This window comes from Gigantopelta aegis, chromosome 14 (genome assembly GCF_016097555.1).
Source record: "Gigantopelta aegis isolate Gae_Host chromosome 14, Gae_host_genome, whole genome shotgun sequence".
Lineage (NCBI taxonomy): Eukaryota > Metazoa > Mollusca > Gastropoda > Neomphalida > Peltospiridae > Gigantopelta > Gigantopelta aegis.
In genome coordinates this window covers 7,454,411-7,474,139 of record NC_054712.1, presented here as the reverse complement: position 1 = coordinate 7,474,139, position 19,729 = coordinate 7,454,411, and the positions used below count along the sequence as shown (strand labels likewise).

Genomic DNA, 19,729 nt, shown 5'->3' with positions numbered 1-19,729 from the left:
ACAATCTAATTAAACCTGCAAGAAGAATGTGGAAGATCCCTTGTCAGGTCTGACTACACCTACTGCCCTTGGTGATTCATATACACGCCGCGCACCTGACATAACTCCAGGTAGTCGGGACAGCAGATGAGCCGAAAGCTGATTTAATCTCCAGGCATCTGACTTTAATGTGTCGGTTCCGTGGAACATCCAGCTTGATTTTTCTGTCGCTTGTCAGAGTGAATTTAGCTGACAAGTCTATGTTCATACCAAGAGTGTGTGTACCAGAGCGACATAACTACCAGATTTTAAAACAATACCAAACCAAAAAAACCCAATAATACCAACAAAAAAACAAAACAACAACAACAAAACAACAACAACAAACAAACCAAAAAGCAACAGCAACAAGCGAGTAACGAGTTTATTATTTTACCTTGCATTCGTTCCTTCTCGAAACACAGGTTGGATCTATTGGCAGGGATTGGGTTAGTCTAAAGAAATCAACCCCCTATATAAAATCGCTATATATTTAGAAGTGTGCTTTGTTTAACGATACCACTAGAGCTCATTGGTTAATTCATTTGATACGTTAACATATAGAGTTAAAATAAACCGCTACATGTTGCCTTTAGCAGCAAGGGCTCTTTTATATGCATTTTCCCACTGACAGGACAGCACATATCATTGTATTTGCTATACCAGTCGAAGACAATAAAACGAAATTGTCCATCGTTGATACATATAATCTTTGAAGTGTTGCGCGCTGTAAATTTTCAAAATTGCCTTTGAATGTTATGAGGATTGTCGCTGTTTGTTTGACACCCCTAAAACGATATATTTTTCATGCTGAGATTTCGTTAACCTATCATCCGTCCGTCCATCCATCTATCTATCCATGCATTCATCGATCCATCCCCAAACCCACCCTTCCATCCATCCATTCATCCATCCATCCACCTATCCATCCACCCACGATCCATCATCCACCCATCCATTCCTTGACAGTCTTTCCTTGACAGGGCGTGTACTTGTAAAAGTCCGCATCGATTTCAAGTCACTGTCGGCGCTAATTCCACCAAGCAGACGTTTTATCACCGTCAGTGTTAACTGCACGATGCAGGCGTCACAGCAAATTAAATGTGCTACTATCGAGATCTGCGGACTGCCAATATCTAAAGTCCCGGTCACATTGTCAAGGACCGTCTGGCCGGATCCACGACGAATGAAAAGCTCACGGATGACCCCGGATAGTGATCTATCCGCGGTCCCCTACGGATGCACCACGGTTTAACTACCAAGGATTATTAAGGATAGGGATTAGTTGACAACGGGGAGCGCCCCGGGTCGCTGTGGGTCGCTACGGTTTGCTAAGGATCGGTACAGTTTAGTACGGACAACAACGGATTGTTACGAATGATGCCGGATCGTATCCGTAGCTAACCCGGCGTCCTGATTCTTGGCAGTGTGGCCGGGTCTTGAGGCCGGATATTACTACGAGTAAGTACGGATACGTACGGTTTACGTATGGATTATTACGGATTAGAACGGATTAGAACGGATTATTACGTTCTTCTACGGGTCATTAAGGATGTACTACGGTTGTTCGGTCCGTGATGAATTTTTGGACATGTTAAAAATGTTCACGGACATACAAGTACTACTACGATTGATCAGGGATTTAATACAGACAGCTACAGACCTCTACGGACCACAACGGATTGTCACGAATGATGCCGGGTCGTATCCGTAGCTAACCCGGCGTCCTGATCCTTGACAGTGTGGCCGAGCTTTAGACAAAGAGGGGAGCTAATCGCTATTAATCTAACCTAATCATATCCATAGAATGTTCAAGCACGTCCATCATGGGAACGAGTTATGACTTGTGTCAGAAATTATGTTAGAGACGTAGCCCAGTGGCAAAACATTCTTTTGATGCGCGGTCGATGTTGCTTCGTTCTCCGTCGGTGGGCCCATTGGGCTATTTCTCGTTCCAGCCGTGGTATGTGCTATCCTGTCTGTGGGATGGTGCATACATATATTAATGAATAAAATGTAGGAGGTATCTTATCTAAAACTATATGTCAGAATTACCAAATGTCTGACATCCAATAGCCGACGATTAATAAATCAATCTGCTCTAGTGGTGTCGTTAAACAAAACAAACTTTTATCAGAGTTTTTTTTTTGACATATCAGTCAGAACTAATATCAATTACCATTGATAAAAGTAGTTGTGTAACGTCATCGTATAAGAAAACCTTGTTCCTTGGCGTGACTGGTCGGGTTAATCAAGCAGCAGGATCCAATGGAAAAATAATGGGGGTATATAATGACGCACCATGGCTAATTGAACCAGTAAAGAGAATAACACCGAACACGAATTGTTGTCAAATAATTTGCTTTAGAAACGAGGTCGTGAGACTGTTGTGGTTAAAGGGACGCAAAACTGTAAAACAGAATCTATCGAATATTCATTTAAATAAACATATTGTTGTAAACCCATACCAACGCTCATAACATGTATTCTTTTGAATTTTCTTTAAGTTGTATCTATAGTCTGTCCCATTACCTACAAACATGTTATTGGTTGTTTTGTTTGTAAATAATTTCAGTTTGGTTTGATGTAAGAAAAAAAGTGAAAGTGTTTTGGAAAGAAAAAATAACTCTGTGTGCAATTTAGAAAACAATCGGCTCAGAAATAAATAAAGTAAATTCCCGATACCCAATATCTTCCTCATTAATTCATATAGTTGTGATCCGTGTATTTCGAGTTTTGAACTACTAAAGTTTTGTATATGTTAAGAAAAAGAGACTGCAATTTTAACTAGTTTAGCTGCATTTGTCCCTGAAAACGTTTTGTTTGCCTGCGCAATATTATACTAGTATATGTAACAGTTTGTATGGTAATCACGACATATGACCAACATGTTTCTGGCATTTGGCCAACTGACTAACAACTTTAAAGGTTCGGCCTCGGTAGTGTCGTGGTTAAACTATCGGACATAAGGCTGTTAGGTACAAGGTTCGCAGACCGGTACCGGCTCCCACTCAGAGCGAGTTTTAACGACTAACAACTAACCCACTGTCCTGGACAGACAGCCCAGATAGCTGAAGTGTGTGCCCAGGACATCGTGCTTGAACCTTAATTGGATGTAAGCACGAAAATAAGATGAAATGAAATAAAGGTTGATAATCTAAACCATAAAATCTAAGTAAAGTATGATTTCGATATGAGCAGCGCAGTTCGCGATAGTGACGCCTATTTTTGTGTGAAATTTACAAATAAGTCGGCTCAGAAATAAATAACTTGTTGTAAATTCCATAGTATGAAAAAGGCGTTCCGTGTGGGACGGACTATAAATGTAGTATCAAACCTGGCTGTTTGAGGCGAGCTTTCGCTCTCACTCCCCATCACTCCCGCGAGACTAGTTCAAGGAGAGTAATTCTTAGATAACCTTAGCATTTGATTTTATATGGGGGCGGGATGTAGCCCAGTCGTAAAGTGCCCGCTCGATGCGCGGTCGGTCTGGGATCGATCCCCGTCGGTGGGCCCATTGGGCTATTTCTTATTCCAGCCAGTGCACCACGACTGGTATATCAAAGGCCGTGGTATATACTACCCTGTCTGTAGGATGGTGCATATAAAGGATCCCTTGCTGCTAATCGAAAAGAGTAGCCCATGAAGTGGCGACAGCGGGTTCCCTCTCTCAACATCACGGTCCTTAGCCATATGTCAGACGCCATATAACCGTAAATAAAATGTGTTGAGTGCGTCGTTATCAGTATGGTAATATGTTAAATTGCACCCCATAATGTAAGTTAGGGGAGCAATTAATCACTACCCTTACGACGAGGTCTGTATTATTATTTTTTCGCTTTTACAACTATAAATCTGACTGATGCGTTTTCAGTGGAGATGAGTATATTCGCTTAATCACACAATGCTGCCAGTAAGTAACTGTAGAGGAATGTTGCGCATCTGGAAGCGATCATCTGGCGATCTCCTCTTTCATGTTTGATCGGCCAACACACAACGCAAACACGCTCAGCGGGAGGGCTCGAGTGTCACAGCATAGCTCTCTCATTAAAACAGAGAGACACTGGGGTAGAATTCCGATACCGGCGCCACCTCATCATTCCTCCCTTTGGGTGATTTTTAATGACTCAAAGGTGGGTGTGGGGACAGACGGGGTTAAGGCCACTACATCGATTTCAGTTATCTTATATACATGTATATATATGCAAAAATTACCAAACGTTTGTTTGACATCCAGTAGCCGATGACTAATAGATCAATGTGCTCTTGTGGTGTCGTTAAACAAAACATATTTTAAACCACTGCAAACCTTGCCGTTGAAAGGGAGGCATCACTGTCACTCCCCATCAGTCCCATAAGTTTAAGGAAATTAATGTTTAGCTCCCCTTAGCATGTGAATTTATATTGGTATCAACATGGTGATATCTTAAATGGCTCCCCATAACCTAATAATAAGTTAAGGGGAAATTAATCACTGTCAGGTGTTTTTTGTTTGTTTTTGTCATGGCTAGGTCTGCCCAGCACCACTTGGCACAAATGAACAGTTCTGAATGGCCAAACACCCTTACAATTCAGTATGTACGAAGTATTTGTATCAAGCATTGGCGTAAGATCAGCCAGCCGTTTTTGTGACTGGTTCCAGCATTGGTCATTCGGTTTAACGTGTAGCGTAAAAAAAAAAAAAAAAAAAAAAAAACTAGCAAGCTTTAGTGACAAAAAGACTTGCTGAACTTACCCCTAGCCTAAGTTCAGCCAGCCGTGCTTTTTTTTTTTCTTCAAACGTTTTCAAATTATTTTGACGGGTTCCCGCAATGGTCATTCGTTTTAACATGTAGCATAAAAACCGGTCTAATCAGCGTTAGCGACATACGGCTAGCTGAACGTACCCCTGGTGCGCCAGACGGAACATAGAGACCATCAAGAATACCATGAGTCATGCGGGTTACGTTTAAAGCGACCATTCAAACTTTACTTGTGTAATCGTTTCTGTCATATATGCTTAATGTTTTGGTGCTATCTTTAATATTTTATTTTCCAATTATTTGTAATTGCTGTTGGCCTCTAGAAGGCGCACAGTATGCAATAAATTCTTCTATAATATTGCTTTCCAATATTTTATTGCACGTCAAGTCGTATTACAAAGCCCGTATGAACGAAATTTGAAAGGGGCTTTCAAGGGCTATTTAGAAGGGTATTTTACATTTTGCTGGCGCGTATACTAGGGTGGGGCGCGAGTGGGGGGGGGGGGGCTGGTAGTTAGAGGCAAATTAGTCGAGCAAATTTTCTTCTTTTTTTCAATATTTTCCGGCGGAGCATTGCTCAACCCACCTACGTATTACCATATGTTTGACATTCATTAGTAATGAATCAGTGTTTTCTTGTGGTGTCGTGGTGTCGTTAAACAAAACAAACTTCTTCTTCTTCTTGTTATATGGGGAACATGACTCGACACCCTATAATATTCGCTCGCTACAGTCTAGACCCCACCCCTCCGCTAATCTTCCTGCACACTCGCCTCTTTTGGGGAAGCTGGCACCGGGATGCGAACCCAGTAACCACTACACGAACACGTTTCTTGAGAAGAGGCATCAGTGTGATTTCTGGTTATATGGGGAACACGCGCCTTTAAATATCCTATGTTTTCTGTTTAACGGGATTCGGTCGCGTGTACCAGCGTCTCTGGTGGTGTTTCACAAACTGTGTAAATATTATGGAACAATAACAGCGAAGACAGCCTGTAAAACTCGCAGTTGTTGAAATAGCGAAGCCGGTGGCGCGTGTACCGTTGAACCAATTTAGCATTCTTCGTCCGAATTTACGGTGTATTTGCAACAACCCGGCATGGTGCCAGGCCTTCCTCTGCCAAGCTGGTGCTCTCGTTAGTTTGGAGGAAATATACTTAGACTACTAATAAAAGATTGTTCCTCCGCTCTGCGCCAGACAGACAAGCTACATTTCAAGATGGCGCCTTCACTTCCTCAGAGCAGATGGGTCATGCAAAATATTTGTTTACCCTCTTTTTTTTCTCTCACGTTTCTGTCCCTTCCAGTTAAAATAACTTAAGACAAAGTTGGAAACATCAGTAGTCTCTAAATATGAAAACGCAAAGCATATATGAGACTTTATGTTACGATACTAGTCATCGGTGAATTAAAATAAATATATACAAACACAAAATCCCAACAAATATGTAATCCTGATGTTGATTCCTATAATTCATATTCAAACTAGATAGTAGCTGAAGTTGTTTTGTGGAAACTGCTTAGAAAAGGTGAGGGGGAGACAGAGAGAGAGAGAGAGAGAGAGAGAGAGAGAGAGAGAGAGAGAGAGAGAGAGAGAGAGAGAGAGAGAGAGAGAGAGACGGAAAGAGGAAGGAAGGCGGGGGAGTGGGTGGATAACAGTATGTGAGACGCTAAGAACTGTTTATGGCAATTCTTGTCACATGGACATAGAAAAGAGGAAGAGATGTATTGATTTTCAAAGCTCTCGTATACTCGTATAAAGTACTAATGCCACTCTGCTAATTTCTGAGAGTAACTCATGTCTGTACGTCCCTCCGCGACAAAAGGTTTTGTCTTCTAAATTTGTGGTTACAAGCCTTTAGTGCAGGAAGAGCAAAAGGTTGCCGTGAGCACCAAAGAGTTCAGTTCAACCAATGACCGATCGTCAGAAAACCCTAGCTGGACCAATCACGGATCAACATACAATGTTTTCGACCAATCCGCTTTTCCGTTCCTCTGCAGACGTAGACGCCGACACCGTGGGTCTCATACCAGTAGATGCCATTCATGCTGAGGGCTGTAAATGCCGCCGATGACGTCATTAGCTTGAGGTTTTACCTATCTTGTCCCGCATCGGTGGTCGGGTTTCGCAGGAATGGTTTATCCAGTTCAAAATAACGCCAGACTTGCGAAAATAAATGCCAGTATTTGTGACAGGCGTTTGCTTTCGCGTTAACGGGTTTCTTCGTGACTTATTCGGCTTTCTTCATGACTTATTCTAAACAACTCATTGGTAAATCAAGTAGATCTACTAATATTCCGACTGGACCCCACAGACGGTTTTCTGTCATCACTGTATAAGTATTATTTGTTCTGTCTCATGATGGCTTCCATGTGGTTTGCGATTGGCAGTTGGTAGGGTCGACTCCACTGACTTAGTACCTACTACTACCTAGGTCCTACTATACTATAGAATGTTCATCTAATTAGTGATTGGCTAAAATTGATCTTTGATACGCACGAGAAAATAGAATTTGAAAGTTATTTCAACATCTTAAAACAAATACAAAATTATATCAGTTTTTCTTCGATTTTGTCAATCTAGTCATTTTAAACAAAGTTTGTTTTGTTTAACGACACCACTAGAGCACATTGATTACTTGATCATCGGCTATTGGATATCAAACATTTGGTCATTCTGACATAGTTTTTGAGTGAAAACCTGCTACATTTTATATATACAAAAAAAAAAAAAAAAAAAAAAAAAAAAAAAAAGAAAGAAACAAAAAAGATGTGAATTTATTAACATTATAAATAACCACCGTTTCTCCTGAAAAGCTTGTTTTATTTTGCTTGATCTTCTGTTGCTTGTTGGACATTTTGTATTTACATGTATTTATGTGTATATCTACTTTACTTGCAATCTTGACGTATGTGTTTAATTATATATTTGTTGTATGTAATCATCTGATTCTATCGGTTGGAGGCCTTGAGTGAAATCAAGATCTGTTCTATTCTGTTCTGTTCTGTCCACTTACATATCTTGTTGTAAAACACTGAAACACTTAGCTGGTAGCTTTAAAATGTAGTGTATGTCATTGTTGCCAAGCTTACGACTGTAGAAAAATCGAAGCGCGACAATAGAACTGTAGTCCACACATTACAGCTTAAAATACATTTAAAATAATAATAACACTGTGATTTACTTCCTGGTTCCACAGTTACCGTGCCTAGTTTTTGAAATTGAAACTGAAAAACAAATGTACAAAAATAACTCCTGGTACTGAGTTCCATTTTATCGTCTGCTTGCAAGCGCATGCCTGTGGCGTCATATACAACGAACTCACCGTCTGTTTTCGTCACGTGTGATAGGTACCTGGCGTACATCAACCCCAAGTTCCGCCAACAAACGTTTCGCTGACGTTCGCGAACTATTTGATAGGTTCCCGACGTAGCCATTTGGTTCTTTGTGAAGCGCACACACCAGTCTAGCGGACGTTTTCCTGCTCGGTCTGGCTGAACGCAGCTCGGGGCTCTAGTGCGCCGAAGTTTCCGAATCTAGTTTTTGTTCTTTTACACATCCGAGAGACATTAAGGATGAACTTATTCGTCAAATGTAAACAAACATTACACATCATACGGAGCCATTATGAAATAAATTTCGCCAAGTTAATCCTTAATTCTAATTCTAAACGAATACTGACCCGAGCATGAAAGAGTACATACATGATTACATTTGGTCTAATAGTGACTTTGTAATTATTTCAGTGTACGGATCAAAGTGTATGCTATTGATTAGTTAAAGCAGCATGCTCGCCTCCCAAGCCTGTAATATCGTTTACTATAACAGTAAACCGCAGGGAATACTATATCACGCGATCCGTGATTCTGTTCGATACACCTTTCCCCATGACAGGCGTGTGCTACAACAGCTTGTTCGGAATGAGCACGTTAAAACCTATGACCTGACCTGATCTGTTCGATTGTCGGTTACGCAACTTTAAATTAACGCGAACTGCCAGTCGGTTACATGGTGAACTTTGATATATCAATTGTGGTGCACTGGCTGGAGCGAGAAATAGCCCAATGGGCGCACTGACAGGGGTCGATCCCAAACCGACCGCGCATCAAGCGGGCGCTGTACCACTGAGCTGCGTCCCGCCCCCCGGAAACACGTGGATGCTAAGTACATATTCGATCCCCATGTCCAGAACAGGCTATGTGCCTGCCCGAGACTACACCTTTAATAATACAGTATATGTTCGTGCGTACGTGTGTTTGTGCCTTCAGTTATATTTAGATGGTAGAGTTATTGATTATGCAATTAAACAATTGTTTTTACACAGAATGATATACCATTAGTGCAAAATGTGTTACGCATGTATCGTTGACCACATTGCGGTAACTGTTAGCGTCATAGTGTCTGAATAAATTACAAAACAACGTGGTACTGACTGCCAGTGACGTGAGAATGAATGTCAGTGGCATGGTTAACTTCCTGACACTACTTTGGGTTTTGATTATAGTCACTCTTTCTTGTTAGAGTTGGTGTGATCCCGTATTTCTTTCAATCAATAAATCTAAAATATTAGTTAAAGTTAATTGTGTGGTATGCCTTCCGCACCAACCCAGAAGGGACTTTAATAATAAACAGAGACAATGGATAAACAAGTCCCACGGCTCTGATGATCACGTGACGTGAAAGGCCTCTCTAAGGAAGGAGGTAACAAGATTTGCGAGCGTATGGGGAACTGTATGATTCAATCTGTTACGTCAATATGTTTACATTCTCCCAAGTGCACAGTGTAAAGAGCCAACCGACTGACAGTCTATTTAATAAATTTCTGTATTGATTTCCGCCTGTCAGGCAGAGCACGTTATGCTCGCACTATCGTAGTCGCTACACATCCTATCGATGATTTCGCTCAGTCGGTTGAGTGCTCGCTTGAGATGCTTGCGTCGCAGGATCGAACCACCTCGGTGGATCCATTCAATTTGATTGGGTTTTTTCTCGTTCCAACAAGTGCACCACAACTGTTTAAAGGCATTGGTATGTGCTTTCCTGTCTGTGGGAAAGTGCATATAAAAGATTCCTTTCTGCATTAAGAACATGTAGCGGGCTTCCTCTGTCAGAATTACCAAATGTTTAACATCCAATAGCCGATGATTCAATAATCAATGTGTTCTAGTATTGTCGTTAAACTAAACAAACTCTTTTTTTAACCTATTGATCACCGTCGAGTGACCTCCCTTTATGTTTGGCCCAGTGCGGCAACATTTTTCATTTTTCTGTTACTAGTAATTTTTTCAAGACCCTCCCAAGATGTGTTACGTCGAAGGATCGATTCCCCTTAGTGTTTCCCCCCATTCCAATGAATGTTTGACGTCTGATGTATGAAAGTCTATGGTACGCGATTAACAACAATGAATCACAATATACTATTTTGACTAAAACCATCAGCTTCTATTAATAACTTGTTGCAATCATTGCAACACCATAAAATCATCATCATCATCATCATCATCATCAATCATCAATCATCATCATCATCATCATCACCACCACCAACACCACCATCATCATTATCATTACCACCACCACCACCACTACCACCACCACCACTACCATAATCATCATCATCATCATTATCACCACCGCCACCACCACCACCACCATCATCATCATCATTACCACCGCCACCACCACCACCACCACCACCATCATCATAATCATCACCACCACCACCATCACCACCACCGCCACCACCACCACAGTCGTCTTCGTGATCATAGCCATTACCATCATGTTGATTATCATCATCAACATCATCATTCCATCATAACATTTAAAACTCTTTTTTTCAAATTCAAATTGTGTCTAAAGGTACAACACCTGTATTACTCATCACTATTTCATTAATTAATATAATGCCTTTGTTCCTTCTTTCCTTCTTTTGATTGATATACAAAACACGTAGGATATATATCATTTTGTGAAGTATTTTGTACAATAGTCACTTAAAAATATTCACTAGTTGTTGATACCAGTTGTTGAAAACCTGCCTGCTGCTATTGGAATATTGTAGCGGCATTCCATGAAGCTGTACTCGATCATACACTATTTTCTAGCCATTCATATCAAACAATAAAGTTTTGTTTTGTTTAACGACATCTCTAGAGTGCATTAAGTTATTAGCAATCGGGTAAAAAGTGACAATCTTAGATGAAACCCGCTACATTTTCCCATTAGCAGCAAGGGATTGTACATACAAAACAGCACATACCACAGCCACGAGTCCACCTACGGGATACGAGTCTACACCTTAACCAATCGCTCTACCAACTGAGCTAAAACCTGCCCCCCCCCCCTCTCTCTCTCTCTCTCTCTCTCTCTCTCTCTCCTTATGTTTCTCCCCTCCCTCCCTTTCGCTTTCTCTCTCTCTCTCTCTCTCTCTCTCTCTCTCTCTCTCTCTCTCTATCTCCCTATCTCTGTTTCTCTCCCCCCAACTGAGCTTAAAACCTGCTCCCCCTCTCCATCTGTCTCTCTCTCTCTGTCTCCTCTCGCTCGCTCTCTCTCTCTCTCTCTCTCTCTCTCTCTCTCTCTCTCTCTCTCTCTCTCTCTATCTCTGTTTCTCTCCCTCCAACTGAGCTCTCTCCTTATGTTTCTCCCCTCCCTCCCTTTCTCTCCTCCCTCTCTCTCTCTCTCTCTCTCTCTCTCTCTCTCTCTCTCTCTCTCTCTCTCTCTCTCTCTCTCTCTCCCTATCTTTGTTTCTCTTCCCCCCAACTGAGCTTAAAACCTGCTCCCCCCTCTCCATCTGTCTCTCTGTGTCTCTGTCTCTCTCTCTCTCTCTCTCTCTCTCTCTCTCTCTCTCTCTCTCTCTCTCTCTCTCTCTCTCTCTCCCCCCCCCCCCCCCCCCCCCCCCCCTTGTTCATATCAGTGCCAGACATATCAAACATACGAACGTGTATCCGAAGCGACTCCAGTAATTTCACGAGTTAAGATCACGGCATTGATTCGATATCTCTGACAACCTAACCGGCTTATCAAGAATTGTTTTTATGTGTTCTCTTCTACCTTTTTTTTGCCCATCAAACGACTTCCCGTGTTTATTTCAACTACAGCTAACACCAGATGGAACCATTTTATTTCAGAGTCTTCATTCCAGATTAGGTTTTACTTTTAATAATCGCCATATTCTGTGTTCAGTGGATGCTCAGAATGAATTCTGTGCATGTAGAGATTGTCATTCAGTTGTTTTGTGTTTTCTTTTGTTACTTCTTGTTTTTGTTTTTTGTTTGGTTATGTTATGTGTTATGTTATGTTATGTTATGTTTTGTTTGTTTTTGTTTTTTGTTTGTGTTGAGTTTTCATTTTGGGTAGTGGTGGTGGTGGTGGTGGTGGTGGTGGTGGTGGTGGTAGTAGTGTTAAGGTATAGTTAATATTTTAATTCAGTCAAATGATCAAGATATGTTTTAAGCATTTAGCCAAACGATAAATTATAAAGTTGCGAGAGTTTTGTCAATTAGGCCCCAGCTACATATATTTGTTATTTCTCCATATGAAGTAGGATGTATGCTATATGATCGATACTCGTAAGGACATCCATTTGTAATTTCCCCGTTCCATCCATGCATTACGAGTGATCAGTTCACAAGACCACATACAAGATTGTAGTGCTGACCAAGTTTGTGTCTTATATACTCTAGACGATACGTTACGAATATCAGATGTTTGACGGCGAAACACTTCATTAGAATGTCGTTAAAGACACAGCCCTAGCATTGATTTATTTCACAGGCCCTACCAACGACAGTTGGGTTAGAATGTCGTTAAAGACACAGCCCTAGCATTGATTTATTTCACAGGTCCTACCAACGACAGTTGGGTTAGAATGTCGTTAAAGACACAGCCCTAGCATTGATTTATTTCACAGGTCCTACCAACGACAGTTGGGTTAGAATGTCGTTAAAGACACAGCCCTAGCATTGATTTATTTCACAGGTCCTACCAACGTCAGTTGGGTTAGAATGTCATTAAAGACACAGCCCTAGCATTGATTTATTTCACAGGCCCTACCAACGACAGTTGGGTTAGAATGTTGTTAAAGACACAGCCCTAGCATTGGTTTATTTCACAGGTCCTACCAACGTCATTTGGGTTAGAATGTCGTTAAAGACACAGCCCTAGCATTGATTTATTTCACAGGTCCTACCAACGACAGTTGGGTTAGAATGTCGTTAAAGACACAGCCCTAGCATTGATTTATTTCACAGGTCCTACCAACGTCAGTTGGGTTAGAATGTCGTTAAAGACACAGCCCTAGCATTGATTTATTTCACAGGCCCTACCAACGACAGTTGGGTTAGAATGTCGTTAAAGACACAGCCCTAGCATTGATTTATTTCACAGGTCCTACCAACGTCATTTGGGTTAGAATGTCGTTAAAGACACAGCCCTAGCATTGATTTATTTCACAGGCCCTACCAACGACAGTTGGGTTAGAATGTCGTTAAAGACACAGCCCTAGCATTGATTTACTTACCAGGCCCTACCAACGACAGTTGGGTGACAGATGATACAATGCTGCACGAACATTTGTTTTAACTTGTGCTCGTTTCTTTTATAAATGCAACCATTAGTTTATTGCCCAGGATCCTGACAACGATTGTGGTTGATGGGTATCGTCTGTTTTTTTTTATCTCCAAATGCAACGATTATTGGTTTTTTATTTTTGCTACTAATAATCTTATCAGTCTTTAAACGAACGTTTACGATATGTTCCTTTATCTTCAAATGCAAATGTTGTTTCCTTGCATTTAAGGATATATTTAATCGCCAGGGCCTTTACAAACCTTTAGCATATGTTCACTTATCTCCAAATGCAACTATTGTTTCCTTGTTCTTAAGGATCGTAATAATCATTAGGGCCTTTACAACCCTTTACGATATTGAAAATGTTTGGCGTGTTTCCATCAGAAAACGTTTCAAGCACACTTGTCGTGGGCACAAGCCTTAACTTCGCCAGAAACTTCTTCCCACGACAGGGATCTAATGCAACTATTGTTTTCCTGCTTTAAAGGATCTTATCAACCTGCTCAAACTGCCAACTGCCATCAGAAAGTTGGCCAACCCGACGGTTGTTTTGCAGTTTTTGCAACTCAGACTAGCAACTGGATAGTCGTAGATGTCGTGACAGCAGAAAGTTGGCCAACCTTCTGCTGGCAATTGGTAGTCTTATCCCAACATTAAACATTACTTTTTACCGTCTCTTAATTTATCTCCAAAAATAACTATATAATATTTTCTTTCTTTCTTTTGTTTGTTTTAGGATCCTACCAAGGCCAATGGCTGAGGGGCACGCGACACGGGTACGGCGTGCGGTGCAGCGTCCCGTATGGCCTGGCGTCCCACTACCGCCCGAAAACCATGCGCGCGTCCTTGACCTCTCTGCGGAGCGAGAACGAGGACGAGCAGGTGGTGAAGAACCGCGACAAGAAGCTGGACGAGAGTCGCGGCGGTTTCGTCCTCAAGGCCCGAAGCGACGAGACGCCGCCCACCCGTCGACGGTCGATCTTCGACAAGCAGGGCAAGTCGAGTCTGCGCAAGACGCTCATCTCCGGCCTCAAGCTGAAGAAGCAGAAGAGCACGGGCGACATCAACGACTCGCCCAAGCGGCAGACGGGATCCGTCCGGAGCACGATCAGCAACATCAGTCACGTGTCGGCCGATTCGACTCAGTCCGGCATGACGAACACTTCCGTTTACACGGACAGCAACCTGAGCTTCGTGAGCCAGGATGACATCACCGACGTGAACGTCACGGAGACGTACATGGGGGAGTGGAAGAACGACAAGCGCTCAGGGTTCGGAATTAGCGAGCGGTCGGACGGCTTGAAGTACGAGGGGGAGTGGTACAACAACAAGAAGTACGGCTACGGCGTCACGTCCATGAAGGAAGGTACGAAAGAGGAGGGGAAGTATAAAAACAATGTGCTCATTTCTTCTGGAAAGAAAAATAAGTTATTCTTGATACGGACTTCCAAGTTGAGGGAACGGATAGATAACGCTGTGTTGTCAGCCCAGAGAGCGGCACAGATAGCGCTCCAGAAAGCGGACATCGCAATTACAAGGTAGGTTATAAGATTATATGATATATATTAAAGTGACAGACCCTAGTTTTCCTTTTTTTTTAAACCACTATAGCGTATTTTCACTATTAGAGCATTTTTTAAATAATTAAAATCAAACACTGCTTTGATTTTATTCTTTAGATTATAAATTTCCGTACACACGAAGTCTTTCTCGGCCCCGTTTTACGAAGCCGATCTTAGCACTAAAATCATCTTAAGTGTCTAACTACCGTAAGCACTTAAGATGATTTTAGCGCTAACATCGCTTCGTAAAACGGGGAGCTGGTCGTTTTTGATAACTGAAATCAGATATTACTAAGATTGTATTGTTTATATTATCCATTTCCGTACATCTGAAGTGTTTTTGGTCATGCTGGTGTTTCTAGTACCACGAAATGCTATTTTTTCTTCATATTATCAAAAAACGTATGGACCTCTGTCAAGTAACGGTTATGGAGACGAGGTCTAGTATATTCACGAACTACTTGACTCGTCCTCGATTTGGGCATTTTGGTTTTACGTGAAGCGCATAGACCAGTCTAACGAACGTTTTTTTTTCTGCTCGGTCTGGTGAACGCAGCCCATGGCTACCAACTTCATTCATTTTTAACTTTAGTTTTTTTCTCATTCCAACCAGTGCACTATAACTGGTCAAAGGCCGTGATATGTGCATTCCTGTCTGTGGGAAAGTGCATATAAAAGATCCCTTGTTGCTAATGAAACAAAAATGCATCTATCCTCTAATGGCTACGAGTCAGAATTACCAAATGTCTGACATCCAACAACCGATGATTAATTAATCAATGTGCTCTAGTGGTGTCGTTAAACAAAACAAACTTTAACTTTTAGCTTTAGAACACAAGTTGTTTCGAATGCAATGGAGAATGTACGAGGAACTGTGGATACTTCCCGAGCATTGTCGAATTTAAACATGCTTAATGTTTGGAGGGAGTATATACTACTTGACTGTATTTATACCACGTGACCTATACTAGTCGATCAGGTAAAAATGTATCATAAATTGCTTAAACGTTTTTAAGGAGTATACTTCAAGAACTGTATCTATACCATACGAGCTACCAGGCATTGATTAGCCTAGAGGCATAACAAAGGAGGCAGCACATTCAGTGTAAGGAGTATCTGGATGGGTGTTTTAATCTCTCTTAGTAGGTGAGCGTGTGGGAATCCAGAATACGCGGAGACCTGTCATCAGTCTGTTTAAATCTGCCCTGTGCGATCTATTTTAAATCTGCAATCTGGTCGTACGCGTAATGAAAATACCTTCAGCAGCAGCTTTGATCTCATTATAGTTACATACTTTGTGTCCTTGAATAGATTTGGAGGCGGAGGAGTAGGGCGATAAGGAATTAAGACTATTCAGAGAATACTACCAATCCAGACGATCTTCTAACTACTTCCGTCTGCTGCTCTTTGTGGATTTATTGTTATTATTGGTAGTGATTATTGGTAGTGATGGTAGTGATTATTGGTAGTGATTATTGGTGATGCTGGTAATGATGATGAAGACGATGATGATGATGTTGATATTCATAACGATGGTGATGATGATGATAATGGTCATAATGGTGGTCATGATGATGATAGTCATGATGATGATGATGATGATGGTGACGACGACGACGACGATGGTGATGATGACGATGATGATTATTATTATTATTATTATTATTATTATGCTGACGACGATACTGTGATGATAGATATTATTATAATGATGATGATGATGATGAATCTGGTGATGAACACTAAAACCGGTACACAAACGAAACGGTCATTGGCGCAGTTCGTGGAGGCTTATCTTTTAACTGCTACTTTTAAATAAGGTACTTGAGTCGTAGGATCGACCTTCTTAGCAGACCCAACCAGTTTATCAAAGGCCGTGGTATGTGCTGTTCATGTCTGTTAAAAAGTTAGTGCGAAAAGATCCTTTGCTCTAATGGGAAAATGCAGCAGGTTTCCTCCAAACATTTTTCACATTTAATAGCCAGTGATTAATTAATCAATATGCTCTAATGGTGTCGTTAAAGAAACTACACTTTTGTAAACTGCTACTTTCGAATCTGAATACCCCACCTAGATGAAAAAAAGTTTGTTTTGTTTAACGACACCACTAGAGCACATTAATTTATTAATCATCGGCTATTGGATATCAAACATATGGTCATTTTGATACGGTCATAGACAGGAAACCCGCTACACTTTTCTATTAGTAACAAGGGATCTTTTATATGCACCATCCCACATACAGGATAGCACATACCACGGCATTTGATATACCAGTCGTGGTGCACTGGCTGTGACGAGAAATAGCCCAATGGGCCCACTGACGGGGATCGATCCCAGACCGACCGCGCATCAAGCGAGCGCTTTACCAGTGGGCTACGTCCCGCCCCTACACCTAGGTGAAAGCTGAACAGTTGCTTGGTGATGCGCTGCTGAAGGAAAAGCACAGCTGGTTTCTTCTGACGATTACGTTCCAGAATAATATCCAATCTTTGACATCCAGTAGCCGATGACTGAGTAATCAATGTGCTCTAGTGGCGTTGTTAAACAAAAAATTGCTACTTTCGCAGTGGCGGATTCAGAAAATCCATTTGGGGGAGGGGGCATGAGATGGAATGTCAAGGGAACTTTGGGGGAGGATTGGAGGGGGGTCGTAAAAAAAAAATTGAAAATTAATATATAATAAAATGATAACTATCGCAAAATTTAGGGGAGGGGGGCGGGCCCCTGGTCCCCTCCCCCCGATCCGCCTCTGCTTCGACTCTGAACACCCCGCAGAGATGAAAGCAGAATAGTGCCGAAATGATACAGCCATTCTCGAGATGGCCATCCGTCGCGGCTCTGAGAACTAGCCCACAACAATAAACGATGGAAGCGGAATTTTATCACTGGCATGCCAACTAAATAAACACGATTCCTTCCGTCTATTACTCAGAGAACACCTGCCTGATACACCACAGAGACGCGCGTGCTGCCAGATATCTCTCGATGTACGGAAACCAGTGGGTAATGTCTCTGAATGTGTGGCAACCCCGAGGTATTTCCCGGTGGAGATGAGGAGTCCATGCTCAGCTATTTGGACCATCCTGACGTCAAAGGAACTGGATATTTCATTTCATTTCAACTTATTTTCAATTAAGGTTCAAGCACGCTGTCCTAGACACACACTTCATCTATCTGGGATTTCTTTGCAGGACAGTGAGTTAGTTGTTAGTGAGAGAGAAGAGGGTGTAGTGGTCACCGAGTAGTTAAAACTCGCTCTGGGTGGGAGCCGATACCGGGCTGCGTACCTTGTACCTACCAGCCTTATGTCCGATGGCTTAACCACGACGCCGCCGAGGCCGGTAGAACTGGATGGGATCTCAGTTGTTACACAGTCCCCTGGTGGTCTGACTCCTGTGAGTCGGTAACCAAGGGGAAATGTATTGACATAAATCACTATCCACCGCTAGCCTGGATAATGTTTTACGTATGGAGCTCTCCGGCGGAGAATCGGCTGCGATGGCACTAGGGCGGTACCTGTCCTGAAATAGCGTGTATATGTGGGGTGGGGTAACATTCATTCATCCATTGATCCATTCATTTCTAATGCACAATATAAAACAAAGAAACAACCATATGCGTCGGAAGATGAAAGCTACATAATAATTTGATTTTCAACGTTGGGATGGATGTATTATTTTCCATGGCAACAACTCGCTCGATGCACGGTCTGTCTGGAATCGATCCCCGTCGGTGGGCCCATTGGGCTATTTCTCGTTCCAGCCAGTGCACCACGACTGATATATCAAAGGCTGTGGTATGTACTACCCTGTCTGTGGGATGGTGTATATAAAAGATCTGCTAATCGACAAGAGTAGCCCATGAAGTGGCGACAGCGGGTTTCCTCTCTCAATATCTGTGTGGTCCTTAACCATATGTCTGACACCATATAACCGTAAATAAAATATGTTGAGTGCGTCGTTAAATAAAACATTTCTTTCTTTTTCTTTCTGTGGCAACAAAAACATCATCAACAACAACAGCAGCAACAACAACCCCGGGGATGATTCACAAAGTTCTCTCAAGCTTTCTTAAGTAACATCGTATTGTCCTTTCAAGTCATTTTGCATTGCACTATATGATCGCGAAGTTACGCGAATTTGGTGAATTATGTCCCCGGGCTGCAGGGCACAATAACTGGGTCGTGATTTGAGCTCTTTTTTTTGGCACAAAATAATTGTGAAAAAGGAAACTGGATTTGATCTGGAATACTAAAACATGACCTTTATTTAACATGTGGTTGAGGTTTCAGTTTTTAAAAGATCGTTTCAGTGTTTATTTTCCAATAGTATCACTTCTTCGGCTCGACAGAAATGACACTAAAAGGACACATTATTGTAAATTTGTGGTGGGGCAACTGGCCTTACCCCCACCCTCACCCTCACCCTCTATTACACCTTAAAAGGGCATGGGCACAGTGGTTAAAACTGTAAAACGCTCGGTTCTAGAGCACAATCATTAATTAATATTCAACTATTGAGTGTCAATAATCTAATAATTCTGATATACGTAGTCTTCATTGGAAAACTGATACATTTATTTCATTAGTATCAAGTGCTTTGTCCCCACAGCTTAGCTTAGTCGATGTAGCTCTCGTTTGGGTTCGAATGAAGGAAATCCCTCTGTGGACCCTTCTCTGATTTTTTCTCGTCCCAACCAATGCTTCACGACTGACATATCAATGGCCGTTATATGTGCTGTCCCGCCTGTGGGAAAGTGCATATACAATAGTCTAAGACTAAGACTACATGTCGAAATTATCAAGTGTTTAACATCCAATAGCCGATGATAAA

The 19,729-nt window shown here is 41.8% G+C and overlaps 1 protein-coding gene across 1 annotated transcript in view; it reads left to right on the top strand.

Annotated features, from left to right (window-relative positions):
• LOC121388235 (junctophilin-1-like) overlaps positions 1 to 19,729 on the top strand; it is a 100,218-nt gene that overhangs the window by 55,852 nt on the left and 24,637 nt on the right. Inside the window, exon 2 of the mRNA XM_041519503.1 lies at positions 14,069 to 14,870. Within this exon, the coding sequence (XP_041375437.1) occupies positions 14,069 to 14,870 (802 nt within the window). The remainder of the gene's footprint in view (positions 1 to 14,068; positions 14,871 to 19,729) is intronic.